General features: G+C 45.8%; 1 protein-coding gene across 2 annotated transcripts in view; it reads right to left on the bottom strand.

Moving 5' to 3' along the window:
- Nucleotides 1-24,142, bottom strand: part of LOC140360657 (glutamate receptor 1-like) — an 83,751-nt gene that overhangs the window by 20,722 nt on the left and 38,887 nt on the right. For both annotated transcript variants that reach the window (XM_072445981.1, XM_072445980.1), the window contains exons 4-12: nucleotides 10,622-10,806; nucleotides 8,708-8,761; nucleotides 7,970-8,128; nucleotides 6,665-6,832; nucleotides 5,778-5,882; nucleotides 3,688-3,801; nucleotides 2,084-2,290; nucleotides 1,299-1,514; nucleotides 397-526 (exon numbers count right to left, since the gene is read on the bottom strand). In XM_072445981.1, the coding sequence (XP_072302082.1) occupies nucleotides 397-526; nucleotides 1,299-1,514; nucleotides 2,084-2,290; nucleotides 3,688-3,801; nucleotides 5,778-5,882; nucleotides 6,665-6,832; nucleotides 7,970-8,128; nucleotides 8,708-8,761; nucleotides 10,622-10,806 (1,338 nt within the window). The remainder of the gene's footprint in view (nucleotides 1-396; nucleotides 527-1,298; nucleotides 1,515-2,083; nucleotides 2,291-3,687; nucleotides 3,802-5,777; nucleotides 5,883-6,664; nucleotides 6,833-7,969; nucleotides 8,129-8,707; nucleotides 8,762-10,621; nucleotides 10,807-24,142) is intronic.

Here is a 24,142-nt window from a genome sequence, read left to right as displayed (position 1 = left end):
TAAGCACTTTTACATTTATTTCATTGTAAACAACAATATTGATCTAAAATGATTTGTAATAGAAACAGGTCCATTGACTTCAAAACTGTAGACTTGATAAGCCTCACCTCTTTATCGTGATAAGGCCCACCTCTTCACAGTGATAAATCCCGCCTCTTTAAAGTGATAAGACGGACACAGCATGTTTATAGTGACATTTCACGTTAAAAAGTGTATTGTGTTTCTTAAAAGTGACTAAGTGACCATTTAGAACTCGACATGTGTTAGTCTGAGTCTTAATTTTTCAAATAATCACAGTAAGTACAGGATGTGGGCGGGGCTAGGGTGCAGCTCAGATGCAGAAACACGTGTCTCCTTTAAAGCATCCCTGAACCTGTTGCAGTACTGAGCTGGTACCTGGACTCTGGTCTGGATCCGAGGAGCTGTGCTGGTCTTTGGGCAGAGTCCTCCTGGTCCCACAGTCTTGCCCCTCCTCCTCTTCCTCCGACTCCTCCCCCTTCCACTCGTACGGACTGAAGCGGCTCACCTAAAGAACATCACAAAAAAATGTATTCTCATTTCCCTATTGTCTTTGAACACATGCACGCTTTGACTGCCTCTCGTTCTCAGACCGGTTCGCCTGACAGCTCTCCGCTGGGTTAGGTTGCAGAATGCATTTCCATGCTCTGGGCCTGGTTCTGCTACCCGATTACCCCATAAACCAATTCACAAAAAGACATTTAGTAATTCCAAGTTTGTGTGTGTGAGGGGCGTGGTTAAAGCTAGCGTAAACAGGAACAGTTTGGCCTCATTTCTTTGACTTCTCTGCAAAGCCTTTACGCCGCGTTTGAACCTCTCTTTATGTCATGCTTTGGCTTTGGATCATGTTAGACGCATTATGACCAGGATATATCATATTTTGGGTCTTGACAAAGCGAGTGCCGTGCAGCAATAAACAGGAAACAGCTGTTGCTAACGCACTTTGCTAGCTTTGTGTTGCTAAGGCTCAACATATAATTTAGCATCGGTGGAAATATGGTGCTTTATCACAAGATCAAGTCCGAGAGAGCCAGACCGCGTTGGGAGCTAGAACCTCTCAGGTCCACGTTGGATCAAAGAAACAAGTCAGGATGCTTCACTTAAGCCATTGACTTCAAAACTGTAGACCTGATAAGCCCCACCTCTTTATCGTGATAAGGCCCACCTCTTCACAGTGATAAATCCCGCCAATTCAAGACTGATCCAAAGAGAAGTCATGGAAACATGTCTGTCCTGTCAGCTCTGTGTTGCGTTTGTAGCTGTGAGATGACGTCGCTGACCAGGAAGAGCACGACGCTGACTCCGATGTAGGCGAACACGATGCACATCCAAATCTCGTAGGCCAGCGGGTCCAGGAAGGAGAAAACGCCCGGCTTGGACTTGGTGGGTTTCTTTATCATTATGGAAATGCCCAGAGACATGAAGGGTTTGCTGAAGTCGATGACCTGCTCTCGCACCAGCGTGATGGTCAGAGGAGCCACAGCCACGTCCGCCTGCTGCAGGGAAATGGACACACACGGAGTGGAGTTAAACACATGTTCGTGTCATGGAAGAAGCATTGAAGAGTTAAGGATACAGGGACAGTAATCTCTATTGTCCCTCATCCTTCAATGTCTCTGGGTTAAACCTATGAAGAGCAGTCGACCAGGTTATAAAGATCAGCCCTTCAAGTAACACCTACACACAGCAGACTTTACAATTTTGTACTTGGTTTTGACGGCTAAAACAGAAGCATTTATAGATATATAGTTTCAAGTCTGATTTATTCAAGTTTTAAGGCCAGAAAAAATTGGGAAAATTAGACTTTTTATCCCAAGATCTAATTTTCTCAAATAGTAAATAAAATCTAAAATTCCCTTTTTACATACATATTTTTTAATCTAGAATGTCAACTAAATGAATCAAGAAACATTTTTTACTTGAACACATTACACATATGACAACCTTTAAATACATTTATTTTTGAACAGTAAGAAGAAGTTTCAATTTGATATCTCTAAATTAAAGAGGTTTTCCTACTCCCCTGCAGCGTCACGCTCTAAAGGAACAACAAAGACCTGCTCACCCCATACACCAGCTCGCCCACCATCCCGTTCCACATCTTGGTCGCGGCGTCGCGGGCTCCGTACTTGCCGTCGCCCACCAGCTCCAGGCGATACTGGAAGCCCACGTGTTTGGCGATCTCGGCTGCCAGCTCGGCGCAGTAGCCCTCGAACCGCTCGTTTCCCACAAACTGCTCGTGGTTCTTCTTCAGCATCATGTACGGAGGCTCCTGCATCACACCGACCATTACTCGACGACGCCACGTTTCAGTTTTCAGAGCCCGGACCTTTTCTCGTGCTTGACTAATACATTGCACGGAGTAAACCTTTTTTTTTAACATGAAATGATCCGAACTGCTGTGTTTCTTCTCCTTCACGTATGATTTAGTTAATCTCATTTCTCATCATGTCGAAAAGACAAGATTCTGTGAAGTATTTAAATCTGCCGTACCTGATTTTCAAACCACAAAAGGAGGAAGTATTTCAATTAAAAATTATAACTCTGATGCTACAGTCACTCTTAAGTTCGAAACACATATCAGGTCATTTGCTCATTTTCCCTGATCTGCTTCGTTCTTGACTTGAGGAGGAGAGTTATTTAGGTAAAACAAAATAAGGAGGTTTTGAAATGACATTTGGACTACATTTTTGATTCAAAAAACTCTAAAGTTGTGACATTTAAGAACTGCACCTGAGCATCAATGCATTTTAACTAATGATAATAATTTAAAATGACGTGGGAGTCCTTGCTTCAGTGTGTCTGATTACAATCCGACTCATATTCATAGAGTTTTGAGCATGATAAGGAACGGAATTTAGCACAGAGATGCTGCTTTTGACAACTTTATGTATGAAGTATTACTAAAAATTCAACAAAATAAAGGAAAATGTGAGTGTCCACACATATGCGCACAGAGAGGGCTTGAGAGGGGCAGCACTATTGTTCATAGTGGTTTTACATTGTTACAGGTCCGATTAGCTTCAGTAAATATAACACAATACACAAATACAACAAATAGTTTTCTCGTCCATGTTTTACAAAATAATGAAGGCACAGGGAAACATGTGAGTTTAAATATCATACAATTCTCCTCAAGCCTGTGGTCTGCACATTTTGTTTCACGTTTATAATTTGTTTAAGACTCTAAAATCATACAGTGCATTGAAAATACTCCATTACTCCCAAGACATTTCTTGGAAAAGTACTTTGTTCTTCTTCTTGAGAAATATCAACATCAACGTTACTTGTACAATCTCTAACTACAGTTAATTGTAAAATGGCAGTGGTGGAAGAAGAACAAAAAATACTCTGTTAAAGTAGCAGATAAATCTGTTTAAAAATGTACTTAAAATAAAAAAAGTACAAGTCCTTCACACAGATTTTGAGAACTGCTAAAGCTTATGTGGTGATTTTATGTATTAATCTTTCTTCACGCAAACCGAGCACTTGAACTCAAAACCTTTAGACGAGCTAAATTTAACTCCTCAAACCAAATGGAAAATACTTTTACTTTTTAGTTCCGGTTCAAAGACGTAGTGCGGTAACAAGTACAGACACCTAAAGATATGACCTAAGTGCAGACTGTGGTGGTGCGGGGATTGTCCCTGCCTTCAGCGTGGATCTTACCAGGATGGTGGTCACGACGTAGGTGCGGTTTAGCAGGCCGTAGAAGTAATCGTCCACCACAGACCTGTAGTTGGCCGTGTTCACGTAGCCTTTTTTGGCGTTCCAGTATCCGACCTGAAACACAATGTGCAGGTTTTAGTGAGTAACGGAATTATCCTGATGACGATGTTCAGAATCAGTAAAAAGTATTAAAAATTAGACATGGGACGGTATTGACATTTGAAAAAATGAAATTCAGGTTTATAATCTTTCTATTTTGAATTTGAACAATGATCTAGAGCAGAACATTATGGAGGAGTAGCACACTCTGTAATGATAATGATGATTATCAAAATGTTCAATCATCATATTCTCTATCAGTTTTATCGCGATAAACAATATCAGAGGAGACCGGGGTGTGTTTTCCCACCAGGGGGCGCTGTGACTGGACATTGTTATCAAACATTAAGCTATGTTTATATTCTCTTCATATTTTTCTAATCAAATAAAAAACATTTAAATGAGAAGAAAATGTGTCTTTTTATAGCTCTATGTAATTATGGTGTTTATGTTGTTGTTGTAAAAGTCAATAGAGTGCGGTGACTTTGATGGAAGGGCAGCAGACTTGGGGTGTTCAATATTTTGTGTGAGGGAGTATCGGTAGTTTTAACCCTGGCCTCCCACAGGAAGAGCAAACCCTTATCCTACTGAGCTAAACTCCCATATCTAGTAAATATTAAATACTCTCACTTCATCAACCAAATCATTACACAAACTAGAGCTCTAGGTTATCAAAACAGTGCCTGTGGTTCAAACTAACGTCTTATCATTATAAACGTGAACAGAACCTAAGCTACAAACACAGACTTGTCTCTAAAGGATTGTTTTTAAATCCGTTGTTGGTTCTATTTTCCTCTGCACATGCTCAGTTAGAGCTTCACTTCTCCTCAGCACATGCTCAGTCACAGGTTTCTTCAGGTGGTTTGAGTTAGTCTTCAGAGCACATGTGCAGAGCTCTAAAACAAGCTGCTGTCTGTTCTGGTTCTAAAAGCTCATGTTAGAGGGCAGAGCAGGAACGGGCCTCTGAACACGCCCACAGACTGAGCAGCTGCAGGAGAAGAAGAACCAACCTTCCTGCAGTACTGCTCAGCGGCCTGTAGAGTCCACTAAAATCACTGCTGGCCTTGATTGCCTTGACCATACGCCATTGGTCTGTGGGTTGTTAGAATCCGAAATACCTAATGTCATGTGGTATAGCTCAAACAAAATTATGTCAAAAAGTCATCTGGAGCTGGTGTCATGTGTGTCATGAACATAAATGTCATGATGTTGACCTTAGATATTCATCACAAGTTTATAGCTAAACACTGGGAGAATTCCTTAATGTGTAATGAGTAAAAATCTAACAAACAATTACTTACAAAAACTCATTGTCGGAAGTGTTTTAAAACTTATTTCATTGTTTTATCTTTTGACTGCTATTAACTGGGACAATTGACTCAGACATGTAACCACTAATAACGTTTTACCACAGTAAGATACAAATGGTCGTGGGGTGTCAAAAGTAGATATTGTTGATAATTCTGGAGCTTTCCGCAGCTCGTACTCATAATGCAAAGGAAAATATATCCAACAATAAGATCAAACAACATCCCACATGTCAGCTTCACGCTCTAGTCTAACTCGTCTGTAACATGTGTCGCGATTTCATGGGCAGCAAGACATTTATTAAACATTCTTTATGAGTCTTGAACCATTGTTTCCTCGTGTCAAGATGTTTTCAATTGATTAATTTATTGTATTGAAAATGTTGCTTTAATCTGAAAGAAATATAAATAAAAAAGTGAATGGACTTTCGGAGGGTCCACAGCCCGCTTGTCTCTGAAGAAGTGAACGCTCTGCCTGGAATGTTCCATAGTGTAGCATTAAACGGGTTTAAAGCTAAAACATTTAGCACATGAACTCTTTTTTCTTCTTTTCTCTCTCCACTTAAGTTTAATGCTATACTTCGGAACATTCCAGGTAAAGGTGGAAACGATTTCAAAGGTAATCAGCTCAAGTTAGATATTTGGATTGAATGAAGCTGCTGGGTGTTCAGGCTCGCTCCTTACCTTCCTGTGCCCCACGAGGCTCAGCTCCATCACGGTCAGAGTGTAGTTGGTCCGATGGCCGCGGTCGTTGAACTGGATGTGCCCCGACAAACCCTCCATCTGCACCTGAGGACCACCAGTGAGGACCACCACAGTGAGGACCACCACAGTGAGGACCACCACAGTGAGGACCACCACAGTGAGGAAAGTCTGTCCTCTGTGAGACCAAACCCTCCACGAGGCCTCTTACTCTGTACTTTAGATCAGATGTTAAACTTAAACTATTTCGTGATTTGTGATTTGAATGCATTATTTTTCCTGATGTGTGAACCACTTTGAATTGCCTTGTGTATGAAATTTGCTCTACAAATAAACATGCCTTAACTTAAAGAAGTCACCCCAAAGCGTGACTCACCTGGCAAACCGTAGTCACAAAGTTCAACTTTTAAAATATACTTGTTGAAACAGAATTGAATAATACTTTACTAAATTGACTTCTTTACTTTATTTTACTAAAAATGGGTTGTGAAAATAAATGGATACTCAGATACTATAAAATAATACAACTAGTCATGAAACATACATTTGACTGACGAGAGAAAATCACATAACATGAGATTTAGGAAATGTGTGTTATATGGTTGTTAGCATGTATTCTAATGTTGACACTAATCACTAAATGTTAATTATCTACACTAAACACATGTTAATGGTGTGTAACTCTGCCCAGGGGTTCATCTCGTGTGCTCCATGGTTTGTGATAACGCTAATTCTCCCATACGGTAGATAGCATCAGAGCTTATGTTTGGTGATGGTATCAGTCTTTAGTTAGGTCTTCAGGCCAAACGTGAATACAGCTTATCTATAATGTTGTTTGGTTCACACAGACTCTCAGCGGTGGCACAGACCTGCTGTAGCGCCCTCTGGATGTCGATGCCCTGGCCCCATGGCGCAGGAGGGTTAGCCAGACACTCGCCAGCGTTTCCGCGGCGAGAGATGTCGATCCTCTGCTTACGAAGATACTGGAACGCAGCAGCCATGACACCTACACCGTCATACGTCAGAGCTCCAGTGTACTGCAGCAGAGGGAGGGCATCCGAGTCAGTGAGGAAGGGCAGACAGAGGGAGGGGACCCAGAACCCTTCAGAACCTGAACCTCTCTGTGTTAACTTCATCCTCCCGAAGCTCTCTGTGTTACCTTCATCCTCCTGAACTTATCTGTGTTACCTTCAGCCTTCTCCTGGACCTCTCTGTTAACTTCATCCTCTTGAACCTCTCTGCTTTACCTTCATCCTCCTCCTGGACCCCTCTGTTACCTTCATCCTCTTGAACCTCTCTGTGTTACCTTCATCCTCTTGAACCTCTCTGTGTTACCTTCATCCTCGTCCTGGACCCCTCTGTTACCTTCATCCTCTTGAACCTCTCTGCGTTACCTTCATCCTCCTTCTGGACCCCTCTGTTAACTTCATCCTCTTGAACCTCTCTGTGTTACCTTCAGCCTCCTCCTGGACCTCTCTGTGTTACCTTCAGCCTCCTCCTGGACCTCTCTGTGTTACCTTCAGCCTCCTCCTGGACCTCTCTGTGTTACCTTCAGCCTCCTCCTGGACCTCTCTGTGTTACATTCACCCTCCTCCTTGACCTCTCTGTGTTACCTTCAGCCTCCTGGACCTCTCTGTGTTACATTCACCCTCCTCCTTGACCTCTCTGCGTTACCTTCAGCCTCCTCCTGGACCTCTTTGTGTTACCTTCAGCCTCCTCCTGGACCTCTCTGTGTTACCTTCAGCCTCCTCCTGGACCTCTCTGTGTTACCTTCAGCCTCCTGGACCTCTCTGTGTTACATTCACCCTCCTCCTTGACCTCTCTGCGTTACCTTCAGCCTCCTCCTGGACCTCTCTGTGTTATCTTCAGCCTCCTTGACCTCTCTGTGTTACCTTCAGCCTCCTCCTTGACCTCTCTGTGTTATCTTCAGCCTCCTTGACCTCTCTGTGTTACCTTCACCCTCCTCCTTGACCTCTCTGCGTTACCTTCAGCCTCCTCCTGGACCTCTTTGTGTTACCTTCAGCCTCCTCCTGGACCTCTCTGTGTTATCTTCAGCCTCCTTGACCTCTCTGTGTTACCTTCAGCCTCCTCCTTGACCTCTCTGTGTTACCTTCAGCCTCCTCCTTGACCTCTCTGTGTTACCTTCAGCCTCCTCCTTGACCTCTCTGTGTTACCTTCAGCCTCCTCCTGGGGCCTCTGGAGTCCTTGGAGTCGAACACCATCCACTCTTGGTTGACCCGCTCCACGTTGGGGTCGGTGTGGTTCACCAGCTGGAAGCCCGTCACGTTCGGCGCCAGCTTCTGAAACTCACTCATGTTCAGGTCCATGAAACCCTGAGAAAAAGACAAACAAGTCATTGTTTGAGGACATTGGCTCCTTTTTATATTTGTCTTGAGTCTTGTTAATTTAAATTACTTAACTTTAAAGTCACACTTTAGTCATTTTTGGGTAACACTTTAATTTGCCCAAAGAACATAGTTTATTAAGCCTGATTCATCTTAATAAACATATTAATTAAGTCTTTGTTCTTGCTTTAGACAGGAATAAGTGTTTCGATTATAAAGTATTACCCACATTTCTTGTATCTTTAATAATACTAAAAATAAAACCTGTCCAGATTATTTGTTTAATTGGTAATCTGGTAACACTGTTCATCCAAGATAGTTTTCACTCCTGTGATTAGTGATTACAATTTGAATGGTTTAATTTGTTTTATTTACCGGGCCTAGAACCATTTTTAATTGTATTTCTTTCACGATTTTATTCATTATAAATGAACAGAGTACAAAAACTGCACTTAGACCACGTAGAAGTAAAACAACAAGGTCTACACAAATATAATAATACATGATATTGAAAATGACATGTTTGGAGCCGGTTGTGCGGAAATGATGAAAACGTGGTGGACTTGCCTGATTGGCCAGGATGTAATGGTAGTTCTTAAGGTTCCTCTTCTGCAGCGACACCTGAACCAAACACAAAACATGCTCATTTTCAAGACTTGGTAAAAATACTTCATAAAATACTATTACTCAAGTGGAGGAACAAAGAAGTGTTGTTCCAAGAGTTTACTAAAGCAGAAACTGTCTGGATGTAATGATTTATAATGTGAAGTGAATGTAATGAAGGAAAAAATAATCTGGTATTTTAAAAAGGCCGTGGCTGCAGAGCCGCGGCGCGGTTAAATAGCCCAGCAGTTTTGGGAGCCACGGCACAAAATAACATGGCAGTTTTGCGGCTCTGTAGACACTCCCTTTTAAAAGACAAACTATATCATATCTGAAGAAGTGGTGCAAGAAACATAGACGTTCAAATAATTTAATATTGTCAACATAAAGTGTCTTTAAAGTGTTGGGGAAGTAACTAGTTACATATTACTAGCTACTTTTTATAAATGAAGTAGAGAAAGAAAGTAACTTTGTTACATTGTTTAGGATTACTTTTTGGTAAAATTGTATGAATAAATCAAATATGTGCTTTCACATTGTATTAACAACAAAACGTGTTTAAATAGTCTTTAATCAGCATAACGCCTCTGAGGTGTTTCCTGACACTATTATGTCTTTTTAACACTTTAAACCTGCTCCGTGTTGTTAGTGTCAAGTAAATAACTTGTATTTTGTTAGTAACTGTAATCTAAAGTGTATTTTAAGTAATGTAACTTGATAACTCGTAATTACATTATCAAGTTACTTTAAATAAGTATATTTAAGTTACACCCAACACTGCTTTTACTCTTATGATGTATACTGTACAATATATTGCACTATGAATAAGTATGATATGGACGATACATAAAACATGCATAGAAAAAGTATATGTAAAACCCTCTCACTCTATTGTAGACTGTCAGAAGGTTGTGCTGTGGTTTTATAGTTAACACGCCACACGCAGGAGAAGAAGGGTCTGAGAGCGCCACCTTTGTTCATGCTCTGTAAACGAACTCGGATCAAACGGCGTGGACAAAGTGCTTGCTTCCTTCCTCGTCTCGTTTCCTCATTCAGATGCAGCTTTCTCTTTTCTTCCACCAGCTGTTTCTCTCTCCTTCTCTTTGTCCGTGTTTTGGTAAATCCCTTCCTTTTCCTTTGCTTTCTTCTCCTCCGCTCTCTTCCCGTCTTACATGTTGACGATTAGTAATTAATTCCCAAAGCTGTGAAGCTTTGATCCAATAATCTGCATCTGGAAGCGTGGAGGCGCAAGAGCTTAAGAGCCACGATTCCACGGGTTCCAAAAGAATCTCTGTCCTAAGCATCTGATCTGGACCTGTTTCTAGGACCTAAAGCAGACCCTGAACTATAGACGGATGATACGATACTGTTCTCCATTTGTTTAAAGCCGTGGCAGGCAATCAAATCTAAAAATAAATGTGTCACAACTATATTGCAAGTGTTCAGAAACTAATCAAAAATAAGCCCTACGTTTGGGAAGAGTTACAGGGCAGTTGGAAGTATTTGAGAACTGTTTGGAAGAGCCTGAAGCAGTTTGAAGCGGTTTGGAACAGTTTAGAACAGTTTGAAGCAGTTCAGAGCAGTCTGGAGCAGTCTGGAACAGTTTGAAGCAGTCTGGAGCAGTCTGGAATAGTCTGGGGCAGTCTGGGATAGTCTGGGGTAGTCTGGAATAGTCTGGAGCATTTTGGAGCAGTCTGGAACTGTAGAGAGCAGTTTTAAGCAGTCTGGAAAAGTTGAGAACAGTCTGGAGCAGTCTGGAACAGTTGAGAGCAGTTAAGAGCAGTTGAGAGCAGTTTGGAGCAGTCTGGAACAATTAGGAACTGGCTGGAATAGTCTGGAGCAGGATTATTGACCCCTGCACAGACAAAAGAGTCTCACCAGGTTCAGGATGTAGTTCATCTTCTCCAGCTCACAGTCGATGATGATCTGAAACTCCTTCTTGAAGTCCAGATCTGCCAGAAGTTTGATGAAGGCGGTTTCAGTGATCGTCTCCAGGTTCACCAAGGTCACCTCCCAGCTCAGCTCTGCCGCGGTGTCCAGGATGATCTGCAGTACCGCCAGGCCTGGAGGTACAGAGCAGTGTGTGAGGAACAACAACTGTTTCAAGTTCACATACGTTATTTGTGTTCATATTCTTCAAACTCTTTCTTACGATCCTTTGCTCTTCAAATTGATTTTATTTTAACATTCAATTAACAGAGACACAATAAAAAATGTTCCATTGTAGGGCTGCAACGATTACTCGTGTAAATCGAATAGCTTCGATTATTATTTTATTGCCTCGATGATTCGTTTAATTTACATATGTAATTAAAAACACGTGAATCTGTGGTGCTTTTGTTTCCCACGGAGCTCGTTCCTGCAGCATTTAAAGCACAACAGCGAGAGCGGCGTGTTTTAAACTCACCAGTGCGAACGGGAAGAGTTTTGTTGTGTGAATTTTACCATGCTCGAGCTGCCACTCTATCCACCTCAACTAGCTCCGTGCGCCGCCCGCCCCAGCCTCCGCGTCCTCGCCCCGCCACCGCGGACCCCCGCTCCACACTCGCGGTCCCCCGTGCTCCCAACGCCTCTTCCCAGTCACACGCGTACATTTCAAACATGCCACATTCTCCACTACGGCGCCTTGAAACAGCCGGTACATCCATGGAAACAGCAGGAGGACCGCGACTATGTTAGAATAATCTAATGTGACACAGAAAGTCCGCGATGACACGGAGCCAAAGTGACCTGCACACTGAGCCAACGCCATATTTTGACAAAATGCACAATGTAGAGCCACCGCTCAAAACACCAGGGATCACTGGTCCCACCCAAAATGTTTTACAAACAAATGTTGTGTTTTAAGTTATGTGACAGGAACGCAAATGAAACAGTCTGGTGACAAGTTTATTCGTCCTTTATATGTATTCTTTATATACAAACAGAACACGTTGGACTGCTGAAGTGAACAGTTGCTGTTTTGGGGACAACTCATGTGAAATTAAGAATATATATATATATATTTAGCAGAAACTCAATTTGTTATTTGTTTATTACAATGAACTATAAGGTTTATTTTAAAATGATGTAATATGCTTTCTGATAGTTTACGGAATGTACAAAAACATTAATCGATTAATCGAAGAAAGAAATTATAGATTACTCGATTACTAAAATAATTGATAGCTGCAGCCCTATTCCATTGTCCATGGTTTTCCTCTCAAATCAGTTCAGTTGTGATTTGTTTGTAGGTGGTATTGATGACGGTGTAGATTTGTTGGGTGAAGAGCTTAGTCTTTTCCTTCCAGATTTTGACTGTATTATGTGTAAAAATTTGTGCAAGTCCATGTAATATTTTTGATATTTGTTTAGATCTGGGACAGTCTTGTTCCTTTGCTTCTGTGTCTCATGTTTTAGAACTTAAATAATGTTTATACTGAAAACCACACATGACGTTCTCCTAGTCAGGATTTTTGTTAGCACTCCATCTACTGGCAGCAGAGGGAATTATCATGGTAAATAAACAAAAGCTAGCGAATGTAAGCACACGGTTTTAATGAAGGTGATGTGAGCCAGAAAGACTCAGGACGAGTGATGATTTATGAAAGCAGCTCAGGAAACCTCTAAATGTATACCTCTGACAAAGTCACAAATGTGTGAAATTGTAATGTGAGTGTTTTTGTGAGGCGCAGAGAAGGAGCAGAGAAGATGAGGTCGTAAACAGGATTCATCAAACAAACAAAGTGAATGAGGCTAATCAACTTCAGTTTGTGACGAGAAACAGAGTTAAAAGAGAGAAAAAGTCTATTTCTCCCATAGCATGTGCTTTTAAAAAAATCATATTACCTGTGTCCAAGACACCACGCGCCAAAGACTTCAACAGCTTCAGGCCAGTGGCTCTCACGTCCCACCTGAGGAAGACACTGGAGCGGCTGGTCCTGGACCACCTCCACTCCACCGTGAGCTCAGCCATGGACCCGCTACAGTTTGCATATCGGCCTGGAATCGGAGTGGAGGACGCCGTCATCTCCCTGCTGCACCGCTCTCTCTCTCACCTGGAAAAGCCTGGCAGCTCTTTGAGGATCCTGTTCTTCGATCTCTTCAGCGCCTTCAACACCATCCAGCCGCTGCTCCTGAGGGACAAGCTGGAGACGGCTGGTGTGGAGTATGGCCTGGCAGAGTGGATCCTGGACTACCTCACAGAGCGACCCCAGTTTGTGAGAGCACGGGACTGTGTGTCTGACACTCGGACCTGCAGTGTGGGGGCGCCCCAGGGCCCTTTCTCTTCACCCTTTACACTGCAGACTTCAGACACGACACGGACAGCTGTGTCCTGCAGAAGTTCTCTGATGACTCTGCCATCATCGGACTCATCACGGACGACGATGATGCGGAGGACTGGCGCAGGACTTTGTGGACTGGTGTCAGCGGAACCACCTCCTCATCAACGCGGGGAAGACCAAGGAGATGGTGGTGGATTTCCGCAATCGCCACCCCACTGCCCCCTCACCAGTGAACATCCAGGGACGGGACATTGAGCGAGTGGACTCATACAAGTACCTGGGTGTTCATCTGAACCACAAACTGGACTGGACTCATAACACAGACGCACTGTACAGGAAGAGCCAGAGTCAGCTCTACCTCCTGAGGAGACTCAGGTCTTTTGGAGTGACAGGGCCACTCCTGAAGACCTTCTATGACTCTGTGGTGGCATCAGCTCCTGTAGGTGTGGCCTGCTGGAGCAGCACATCACAGAGAGGGAGAGGAAGAAGCTGGACAAAGTCATCAAGTAGTCCAGCTCCGTCCTGGGCTGCGCTCTGGACTCGGTGCAGGAGGTGGGAGACAGAAGGGTCCTGGCTAGATTCACATCTATGCTTGACCATGAGTCTCACCCTCTGCAGGACACTCTGTCCGCTCTGGAGAGCAGCTTCAGTGAGAGACTGATCCACCCTCGCTGTGTGAAGGAAAGGTTTTGTAGGTCTTTCCTTCCTGCTGCTGTCAGACTCTACAACAAACACTGTTAGTCCTGAACACTCGCAATACTGACCTAACCATGTGCAATTCTGTCATATGCGCAATTACTGTTGTGATTCTTGTGCAATTATTGTGAAATTCATGTGCAATCTATGTGCCGTCGTGACACATATTCATGTCCAATTACTGTCGTGATCACATGCAATGGTATTTTTGTATTTATTTATTTGTCTATGGGAGTTTTTGTTTATAGGAGATCTTCTACTGAAAGTGTTTTTCAAACTTCCTATAAGTGATCTGTTCTTTTCGTCTGTGTCTACCTCTGTATCTTCCTGTGTTGCACCAATAAAATTTCCCCATGTGGGACAATAAAGGATTATCTTATCTTATCTTATCTTATAACACTTCTAACTTCCCTGAGACCTGTAATTTCAGCATCTGGGAGTGAAATATTATTTTAAATATCAAACGTGATCTCATTTGCCATATTTTATTCATAAAACCTGGAGCATAAAGGTAAACGGATGCTCAGGCGGACTTGTTCCATGGCGGGTCACAAAGGGCTAAAACAGTCTCTTGTTTGTTTGTTGTGAAGTGTATCTTGGCTCCGTCAGAGGCTCTGGACCTGCCTCCTACTCTGACAGCTCTTCTGTTCCCCGTGTCATGAACTCAACAGCGTCAGCATCAGAGCCTGTTTTATGACTTTAAAGCTCCTATTTTCTGCTTATCTGCTCATTTATCACTTTCACTCATGTCAGACCTGAACTTCAAAGCTCAGGTTGTTAGCCTCATTAATTCAGCATCATCAGCAGTGGCAGCTTCCATGTGAACATCAGACACAAATCACAAATAGAGCTTTATAAATGATGCCCTGATTCTAAAGAAACTTTACACATTGTCAAAGACAATGTTCCACCAGCGCTACTTATCATGTCAGCGTGTAGGACAGGACATATGCAGTGGAAGAATAGTATTTAGTTAAATCATATTGGATACTTGTAAATTAAACTACAGCTGACACCAGAGCACGAAACTGTAAAGTTAAACCTACAGCACAAAGACAGGGTAAAACTAGTCAATAAATGCTTAATTGAGGGAAGACATCGGGCAACTGGTAAACTGGTGCGTTTCATTTGCCTTTCTTTAACCCAAACTAGGGCTGGGTATTGCCAAGACCCTTGCGATACGATACGTAACCCGATACTTACATAGTCCGATACAATTCCTTCATTACGATATATATGCTCATACATTTTTTTAAAAAAGGGTCTTAAAAATTTACCAAATGGGTCATGTTTTTACTCTGGATAGAAAATGTGTGAAATGTCATGTTTATCCACAAAGCACTTATTTATAAATCCATTATGCTCTAATTCATACATCCAACCAACTGATCCAAATATAAATATAAGGAACACATTCTAGTAAAGTATTGCATGTTTCTTGACAAACAATCGGCATGGTCTGAACAAGCTGCAGCAGCATCTTCTGCACAGATCAGCTTCTGATCAGGTCCACAGCTCCTTCTCACCTCGGCCGAGAGGAGCGCAGCACAAACAGTATTTCAAAAGTACTATTCCACCTCGATTAAAGCCTACAGGCCACATACATCTTTGCTATACTGACATAAGAAGCTCAATGGTGCTCATAACTAAAGAATCCCTGGGTAAAATCTGTGCTTACAACATGGAAGGAGCTGATCAAAACATACAAACTAAACAAAGATGTTCAAATCTTAAACTGGTCGGTTTATGACCAAGGTTTTGTACCAAATTAACTGACCTGAGAGTACAGAAGGTCTAAAGGTTTTTCACCAGATCGTAAAAGATAATCACATCAAAAGCTTTGAAATGTTGAAAGAATCCTTTGACTTGGAGGAACAGGACTTTTATAGGTTCTTACAAATAAGGAGTTATTATAATCAAGAAATTAAACAACGTAATGACCATTCTAACCCTCTGACTGAGATGTTTATCAAGGCTTATAAATCTGAACTTTCAAGAGGAATTATATTTAAATTATATCAATGCATTAATGTACAGTCATTTAACCATATATATCAAAAATAAAGTGGGAAAATAATGGGAAAATGTGTGTACATCCCAGTGAAAGACCACAAAGTCACATGCTTGGAGAGAATTCTGTTGGAAAAGTGTTTCTTCATAACACCATGTCAAAGTGCCTATTACTCACAGGGAAATGCAGACTGTTGGAGACACTGTGGCACCAAACCACTATCACATGTTCTGGGACTGTCCTGTTGTTCAAAAATATTGCACTGAGTACGTACAATAAAACGCTGTGGACAATCTTGGGCCTCAGGACTCCTGCCATGGACACAATAAACAGTTCCTCCTGCAGTGGCAAAAAAGGGCCCTCACAAAACAATGGATGACACAAATTACACCGACGATCAGGGACTGGACAGACATTACACTGGAAATTCGCGAAAGGGAAAAAAAAATTGACTTGTTTGGAAAAGGGACAAAACCTCTCCTTGAACCGACACCTTAACGTGGTGGAGGGGTTTGAGTGCCCGAATGATCCCGGGAGCTATGTTGTCGGGGGCTTCATGCCCCTGGTAGGGTCTCCCAAGGCAAACAGGTCCTAGGTGACGGGTCGGACAAAGATCGGTTCAGAAGCCTCTTATGATGACTACAAGAACAAGGCAGTTTACGTCGCCCGGATCGGCGTCACCGGGGCCCCATCCTGGAGCCAGGCCTGGGATGGGTGCTCCATGGCGAGCGCCTGGTGGCCGGGTCTTACCCCACGGGGCCCGGCCGGGCACAGCCCGAAAGAGTGACGTGGGGCCGCCCTCCCGTGGGCCCACCACCTGCAGGAGGATCCATAAGGGGCCGGTGCAGAGAGATCTGGGCGGCAGTCGACGGCAGGGGCCTCGGCGACCAGATCTCCAGAGACAGAGACTAACTCTGGGGACATGGAATGTCACCTCGCTGGGGGGGAAAGAGCCTGAGCTTGTGTGGGAGGTTGAGCGATACCAACTAGATATAGTCGGCCTCACCTCCACGCACAGTTTGGGCTCTGGAACCCATCTCCTCGAGAGGGGCTGGACGCTCCACTTCTCTAGTGTTGCCCGCGGGGAGAGGCGGCAGGCTGGTGTGGGCTTGCTTATAGCCCCTCAGCTCAGCCGCCACGTGTTGGAATTTACCCCAGTGAACAAGAGGGTCGCGTCCCTCCGCCTTCGGGTGGGGGACAGGTCTCTCACTGTTGTGGCGGCCTACGGGCCGAACAGCAGTGCAGAGTACCCGGCCTTCTTGCAGTCTTTGGGAGGGGTACTGGACAGTGCACCGACCGGGGACTCCGTTGTTCTACTGGGGGACTTCAACGCCCACGTGGGCAATGACAGTGACACCTGGAGAGGGGTGATCGGGAAGAACGGCTTCCCCGATCTGAACCCGAGCGGTGTTCAGTTATTGGACTTCTGTGCTAGCCACGGATTGTCCATAACGAACACCATGTTCAAGCACAAGGGTGTCCATCAGTGCACATGGCACCAGGACACCCTAGGCCGGAGGTCAATGATCGACTTTGTTGTCGTGTCATCTGACCTCTGGCCGCGTGTCTTGGACACTCGGGTGAAGAGAGGGGCAGAGTTGTCAACCGATCACCACCTGGTGGTGAGTTGGATCAGCTGGCGGAGGAGGAAGCCGGACAGACTTGGCAGACCCAAGCGCATTGTGAGGGTCTGTTGGGAACGTCTAGTGGAGCCCTCTGTCAGTAGGGTATTCAACTCGCACCTCCGGGAGAGCTTCTCCCATGTCCCGGGGGAGGTTGGGGACATTGAGTCCGAGTGGACCATGTTCTCCGCCTCCATTGTTGATGCGGCTGCTCGGAGTTGTGGTCGCAAGGTCTCCGGTGCCTGTCGTGGCGGCAACCCCCGAACCCGGTGGTGGACACCGGAAGTAAGGGATGCCGTTAGACTGAAGAAGGAGGCCTATCAGGCCACTCTGGCTTGTAGGTCTCCGGAGGTCATCGACGGATATCGGCAGGCCAAGCGAGCCGCGGCTCGTGCTGTCGCAGAGGCAAAAACCCGGGCCTGGGAGGAGTTCGGGGAGGCCATGGAGGAGGACTATCGGTCGGCACCAAAGAAATTTGGGCAAACCGTCCGGCACCTCAGGAGGGGGAAGCAGTGTCTTACCAACACCGTTTACGGTGCGGGTGGAGGCCTGCTGACCTCGAATGGGGATGTCGTCGGACGGTGGAAGGAATACTTTGAGGATCTCCTTAATCCCTCAGTCACGTCTTCCGAAGAGGTAGTAGAGACCGGGGACTCGGAGGCTGGCTCATCCATCACCCAAGCTGAAGTCACTGAGGTTGTTCGCAAACTCCTCGGTGGCAGGGCTCCGGGGGTGGATGAGATCCGCCCTGAGTATCTAAAGTATCTGGATGTTGTAGGACTGTCTTGGTTGACACGACTCTGCAACATCGCGTGGCGTTCGGGGACCGTGCCTCTGGACAGGCAGACCGGGGTGGTGGTCCCTCTGTTCGAGAAGGGGGGCCGGAGTGTGTGTTCCAACTACAGAGGGATCACACTCCTCAGCCTTCCGGGTAAAGTCTATTCCAAGGTACTGGAGAGGAGAATCCGATAGTCGAACCTCGGATTCAGGAGGAGCAGAGTGGTTTTCGTCCCGGTCGTGGAACACTGGACCAGCTCTATACCCTCCATCGGGTGCTCGAAGGCTCATGGGAGTTTGCCCAACCAGTCCACATGTGCTTTGTGGATCTGGAGAAGGCTTTGGACCGTGTCCCTCGGGGTGTCCTTTGGAGGGTGCTCCGGGAGTACGGGGTCCGGGGCCCTTTGCTCAGGGCTGTCGGGTCCCTGTATGACCGGAGCAGGAGCTGTGTTCGCATTGCCGGCAGTAAGTCAGACCTGTTCCCAGTGCATGTTGGACTCCGCCAGGGCTGCCCTTTGTCACCGGTTCTGTTCATAATTTTTATGGACATAATTTCTAGGCGCAGTCAGGGGTCGGAGGGTGTCCGGTTTGGGGACCACAGGATTCCATCTCTGCTGTTTGCAGACGATGTTGTCCTGATGGCTCCATCAAACCCGGACCTGCAACATGCACTGGGACGGTTTGCAGCCGAGTGTGAAGCGGCTGGGATGAGAATCAGCACCTCCAAATCCGAGGCCATGGTTCTCGACCGGAAAAAGGTGGCTTGCCCTCTCCAGGTGGGTGGGGTGTCCTTGCCCCAAGTGGAGGAGTTCAAGTATCTCGGGGTCTTGTTCACGAGTGAAGGAAGGATGGAGCGTGAGATCGACAGGCGGATCGGTGCAGCGGCTGCCGTGATGCAGTCGCTGCATCAGACCGTTGTGGTAAAGAGGGAGCTGAGCCGAAAGGCAAAGCTCTCTATTTACCTGTCGGTCTACGTTCCTACCCTCACCTCTGGTCATGAGCTTTGGGTAGTGACCGAAAGAACAAGATCGCGGATACAAGCGGTCAAAATGAGTTTCCTCCGCCGTGTGGCTGGGCGCTCCCTTAGAGATAAGGTGAGGTGCTCGGCCACACGGGGGGAGCTCGGAGTAGAGCCGCTGCTCCTCCACGTCGAGAGGAGCCAGCTGAGGTGGCTCGGGCATCTGTTCCGGATGCCTCCTGGGCGCCTCCCTCGGGAGGTGTTTCAGGCATGTCCCACCGGGAAGAGGCCCCGTGGAAGACCCAGGACACGCTGGAGAGACTATGTCTCTCGGCTGGCCTGGGAACGCCTCGGGATCCCCCCGGAGGAGTTAGAGGAAGTGTCTGGGAGGAGGAAGTATGGGAGTCCCTGCTCAGACTGCTGCCCCCGCGACCCGGCCCCGGATAAAGCGGCAGAAGATGGATGGATGGAAAAGGGACAAACTTGACAGACTGTGGACAAAATGGGGCGTTTGGTTTGTTTGTGCCTTGATTTAAAAAAAAAAATTAAATGGATGTTGACGGTTGTTCTGTTTTATTGCCTGTGTTTTTTCCCCTCAATGTTCATCCTTTATTCTTGTTAAATGTATATGTGTGTGTGTGTGTGTGTGTGTGTATTTGGTGCGTGTGCGTGTGTGAGTGGGGGATACGGGTGAGGTCGGGTGAGCAGCCGTGCATTCACTAACATTATCCTTTTGTCCCGTTCCGCTCCGCCTCCCATCATGCATCTCTCCTTGGCCTGGTTCAGCCGATTAGCTTCGTCTGTCGGTCGCTAACGAGAGGTCAGGACGTAACAGCACTTTCATCACGCTTATGTTTGAGCGCGCACATTTATGTATTCATTAAAAGGTTAGGATTGTGTACCTCGACACATTTCAGTTAAATATGGATTTTGCGAGTTAACATTTACATTTAGTTTTGCCTCAACAGAAAGAAAATTTACAAGGCTGGAAAAAAAATCTGAGAACTATAGAACACTTTAATATTTCTTGTTTAATACAGATGTGCATTGATTGATCACAGATTTCTAGTCAGCTGTATTTGTAATAATGACTTTAATAAGTTATTTTAGTTGTAGTTATTAAGTAGGAGGATGAGCCATTTTACCACTCTTACTTTAAAATATGACTCATACAAGTTGATCTCCTTTATAAAAGTTATTTTAAAGTTATTTGTCATCTTTGACTGAGGACTCCAAAGGGAAAAGAGCGTTTTTAATGCACCAGAGGTAGATGTTTTTGGTGCTGTCAGTTTGGGAGCAGGATCGGCTGAGTGAGCGGAGGTCCCTGTGGAGTCTGCGCCGTGAACAAGGACAGAGCAACGACCGGCAAAACACCGGACAGGCAAACCACAGGACCGGCAAACCACAGGACCGGCAAACCAACAAAGACACAAAGTTCAAAAACATGTGTGCACTGGATTAAGAGCTCTTAACTTCTGGGTGGTTCCTGTTCACACACACTGCTCTTCATTTGGCACAGACGCCACACCATAAACCACGTTATAACCACAACGCTCCCTGGTTCTACGCAGTGGCTTTTCTTTTGCTGTGGTAAGTGTTCGTTATAACGTACTAATGTTTAGAGTCGCTCAGATTAGGCCTGCATTTCAGCATGGAACAACAGAGCTACAGAATCAAAATTAACTCAGAAGACACAGAAACACTGTGCAGGACCGCAGGACCTCCAGGCCTCAGGGCTTCAAGGCCTTAGTCAAAGGCTTGAAAAACCAGGACTCTAATTTTTGTCCCTTGTTCGCTTTTAAAACAGACTTTATCCATCCAACCAACCTTTAATATTAAAGGAATAATAGAGGATTTTTGGCACGCAATCTGAGTCCCATTTCCTTGTCGCGTGGATAGCAGAGTAGTTCTCCCACATGTCAATCATTCCCTGCACGCTACTGCACGCCTGCAGCCTCGTTCCCAGGATAGCAGCAGGTTTCCCTGGCTGCGCATGCGTGGTTGATATGCCGGTGTGTGTTTAGCGAGTTCCTTCAGTGTACAGTACCAAATGACGACAGAGAAAGACTGTGTTCGAGCTCAACAAAGACGGAAATTTGCGGAGACCAGAGATGAGATGCGATCCGATGTAGCAGCAGGGCTGTTGGGGCTTCTGCACTGGGTTTGATGGGAGGCGGCCTCTTAGAAAGAACAGGAGGGTGGGGGGTGAGTGTGTACATGTGCTTTAAAAAACAAAAAGGGACTAACAGTTGCCTGAGTTCTCAACTTAATAGAGGAAAAATCCTCTATTTTTCCTTTAAGCAAAAAAGAGAAGACACAGAGGAAAGTCTCTGGTGTAAACTGAAGCTTTGTATGTGTGTGTTTGTATTACTCCAGGTGTGCTTTGGGATTACTGTGAGTGTGCTCGTCTCTCCACAGATCTGACCTGTAACTTGGGCAACAGTGGAGTCACATGCTGGAGATAGATTTCATACTCATACTTACACAGTGCACCTTTAGATGGAAGAAACAGCCTTGATTCCTGCACTAATCCTTATTGTTCTTTTGTTGTTTGTGGCAAAGGGAGAAGAAGCTGAGTATCAGAGTGAGAAGGTCTGCTGCAGTGAGTCAGACTGCTGCGGCGCTGAAGCAATCACAACTACCTAACGCTCATTACCCGATTTGGAACACCAGTTCCATTTGGTACATCTCCAATTGAACTTGTTTTACTCTTTAAAACAAGTTTAGTGTGTTCTGTTGTTGTGACCTCAAACAGCGTGATTATTTCACAGTTTCTTCTTAGAAGCAGAAACAACCCCTGCAGTAATTCTAAGCCCGACAGCTTTAAGTCATTCCGCTCCTGTCATCGGCACAAACTGCTCCCAACAAGAGCAGTGCGGACTATAGCGGAGGAGGAGCGACGCAAAGACATGTCCAGAGTGTAGACGGGGAAGGACGGTGAAAAAGAGGAGAGGACAGGGCATCTCTGGATTTTGTAGTGGCAATGGAAAACAGGGCACCAGAGGACAGGCACTAAAGAAAGAGAAGGAGAGGAAAGGACAAAGAAATAGAGAGACAGAGACCCTTGCATGAATAAAAGATGTTCGTCCGGAGCAGACAATGGAACATGATTAAAAAGTAAAGTGTGAGCGGCGTCGACAAAGACTTAATGAAGAAACAGACAGGACTTGTTTTTACGAGACAGGGCCAGGACCAGAGCCAGGACCAGGGCCAGGAGCAGGACCAGAGCCAGGACCAAGACCAGGGCTAGAGCCAGGACCAGGACAAGGGCCAGGAGTAGGACCGGGACCAGGACCACGGCCAGGGCCAGGAGTAGGCCAGGACCAGAACCAGGGCCAGGAGTAGGAACGGGACCAGGTCCAGGAATAGGACCGGGACCAGGGCCAGGGCCAGGAGTAGGACAGGGACCAGGGTCAGGGCCAGGACCAGGACCAGGACATTGACCAGGAGTAGGACCGGGACTGGGACTAGGGCCAGGAGAAGGACAGGGACCAGGGCCAGAAGTAGGACCAGGGCCAGGGCCAGGGCCAGGACCAGGAGTAGGACCGGGACTGGGACCAGGACCAGGAGTAGGACCGAGAGTAGGACCAGGGCCAGAAGTAGGACTGGGACCAGGGCCAGGACCCAGACCTGCACCAGGGCCAGGAGTAGGACCGGGACAAGGGCCAGGAGTAGGACCGGGACAAGGGCCAGGGCTGGGAGTAGGACCGGGACCAGGACCAGGACCAGAACCAGGAGTAGACCGGGACCATTAGTAGGACCGGGACTGGGACCAGGGCCAGAAGTAGGACCAGAACCAGGGCCAGGAGTAGGACCGGGACCAGGGCCAGGACCAGGGCCAGGGCCAGGAGTAGGACCGGAACCAGGGCCATGACCAGGACTGGGACCAGGGCCAGGAGTAGGACCGGGATCAGGGCAAGGACCAGGACCAGGGCTCGGACCAGGACCAGGACCAGGGCCAGGAGTGGGACCAGGACCGGGACCGAGACCGAGACCAGCTCCGACACCTCAGACCAAATAAACGACTTTTCGCTGGAGTCATGTCAGATTTTTTTTCACACTTATAGCTTGTTGCTGCAGGCCCTTCTTCAGTCACAAATTCCTGTCAGGTTTCTGTTTCTGCAGCAATGGACAGAAACTACAGACAGTCCATTCAGTGAGTGAATAATAACGCTATTTTAAAATGGTTCGTCGTTGTTTCAGAAGGCGCCTCAAAACAGTAAACTGGATTGAGCTCAGAAAGCCTTAGACACATGTGAGCATCCTCCAGGGGGCGCTGTCAAATGTGAGTGACATCAAAGCTGCTTTAAACACATTTTACATAGGATTTTACTGCATTTATATTTGACACGCATTATGACAGACACTTACTTTTATCTGCAGAAATATTACACACTTTAACACTAATTATACTTTTTCTTTAACAAAAGTAAAATTTTAAGGCTAGAAAAGTATTGATATGTGTATTTTTCCTTATTTTATAATTACTGGACATTCCAACCTTGACACATTAGTGTTTACCATTTAAAATATATTGTACTCGACTTCATTTTGCCTGAACATTCTGATTTGGACACTTTAGATATTCTCCCATTTCTGGGAATGTCTGAATAACGGCGTTCCTCCTCTTCCTCATCCTCCTCTCTCCTCTTCCTCTCTCCTACTCCTCCCCCATATTACGTTCTGCTGCTCGAGTCAATTATTTGCGTTAAAACTCGGCAAACGTCTCCGAGCGCCACTTGTTTTCTGTCGTTTCCAGCAGCCGCCGGCGCAAAAGCATCGGGGGCACTAACATGTGCTTAACCCAGCCGTCTCCATGGAAACAGGACGGAGAGGTGATTATGGGATAGAGGGAGACGTCTCGGAGAGGGCGACCGAGAGGCGAGTTATGTGGAAAGTACAGCGGGGAGAGAGAGAGATGTGGGAGGAGGAGAGAGAGATGTTCACACAGCATGAGGAGGAAGAGGGAGAAGTGAGTTATGTGGGAAATACTGTTCGGAATGGGGGAGGATGGAGAGATGCGGGAAGAGGAGAAAGAGGGGGAGGAGGTGAAGGAAAGACGGAGAGGAA

The sequence above is a fragment of the Eucyclogobius newberryi genome, unplaced genomic scaffold, assembly GCF_026437365.1.
Source record: "Eucyclogobius newberryi isolate DKJ021-1_F unplaced genomic scaffold, fEucNew1.0.hap1 SCAF_15, whole genome shotgun sequence".
NCBI classification, from domain to species: domain Eukaryota; kingdom Metazoa; phylum Chordata; class Actinopteri; order Gobiiformes; family Gobiidae; genus Eucyclogobius; species Eucyclogobius newberryi.
Note: the sequence above shows the minus strand (reverse complement) of the source record. Positions and strands in the feature narration are given on the sequence as shown.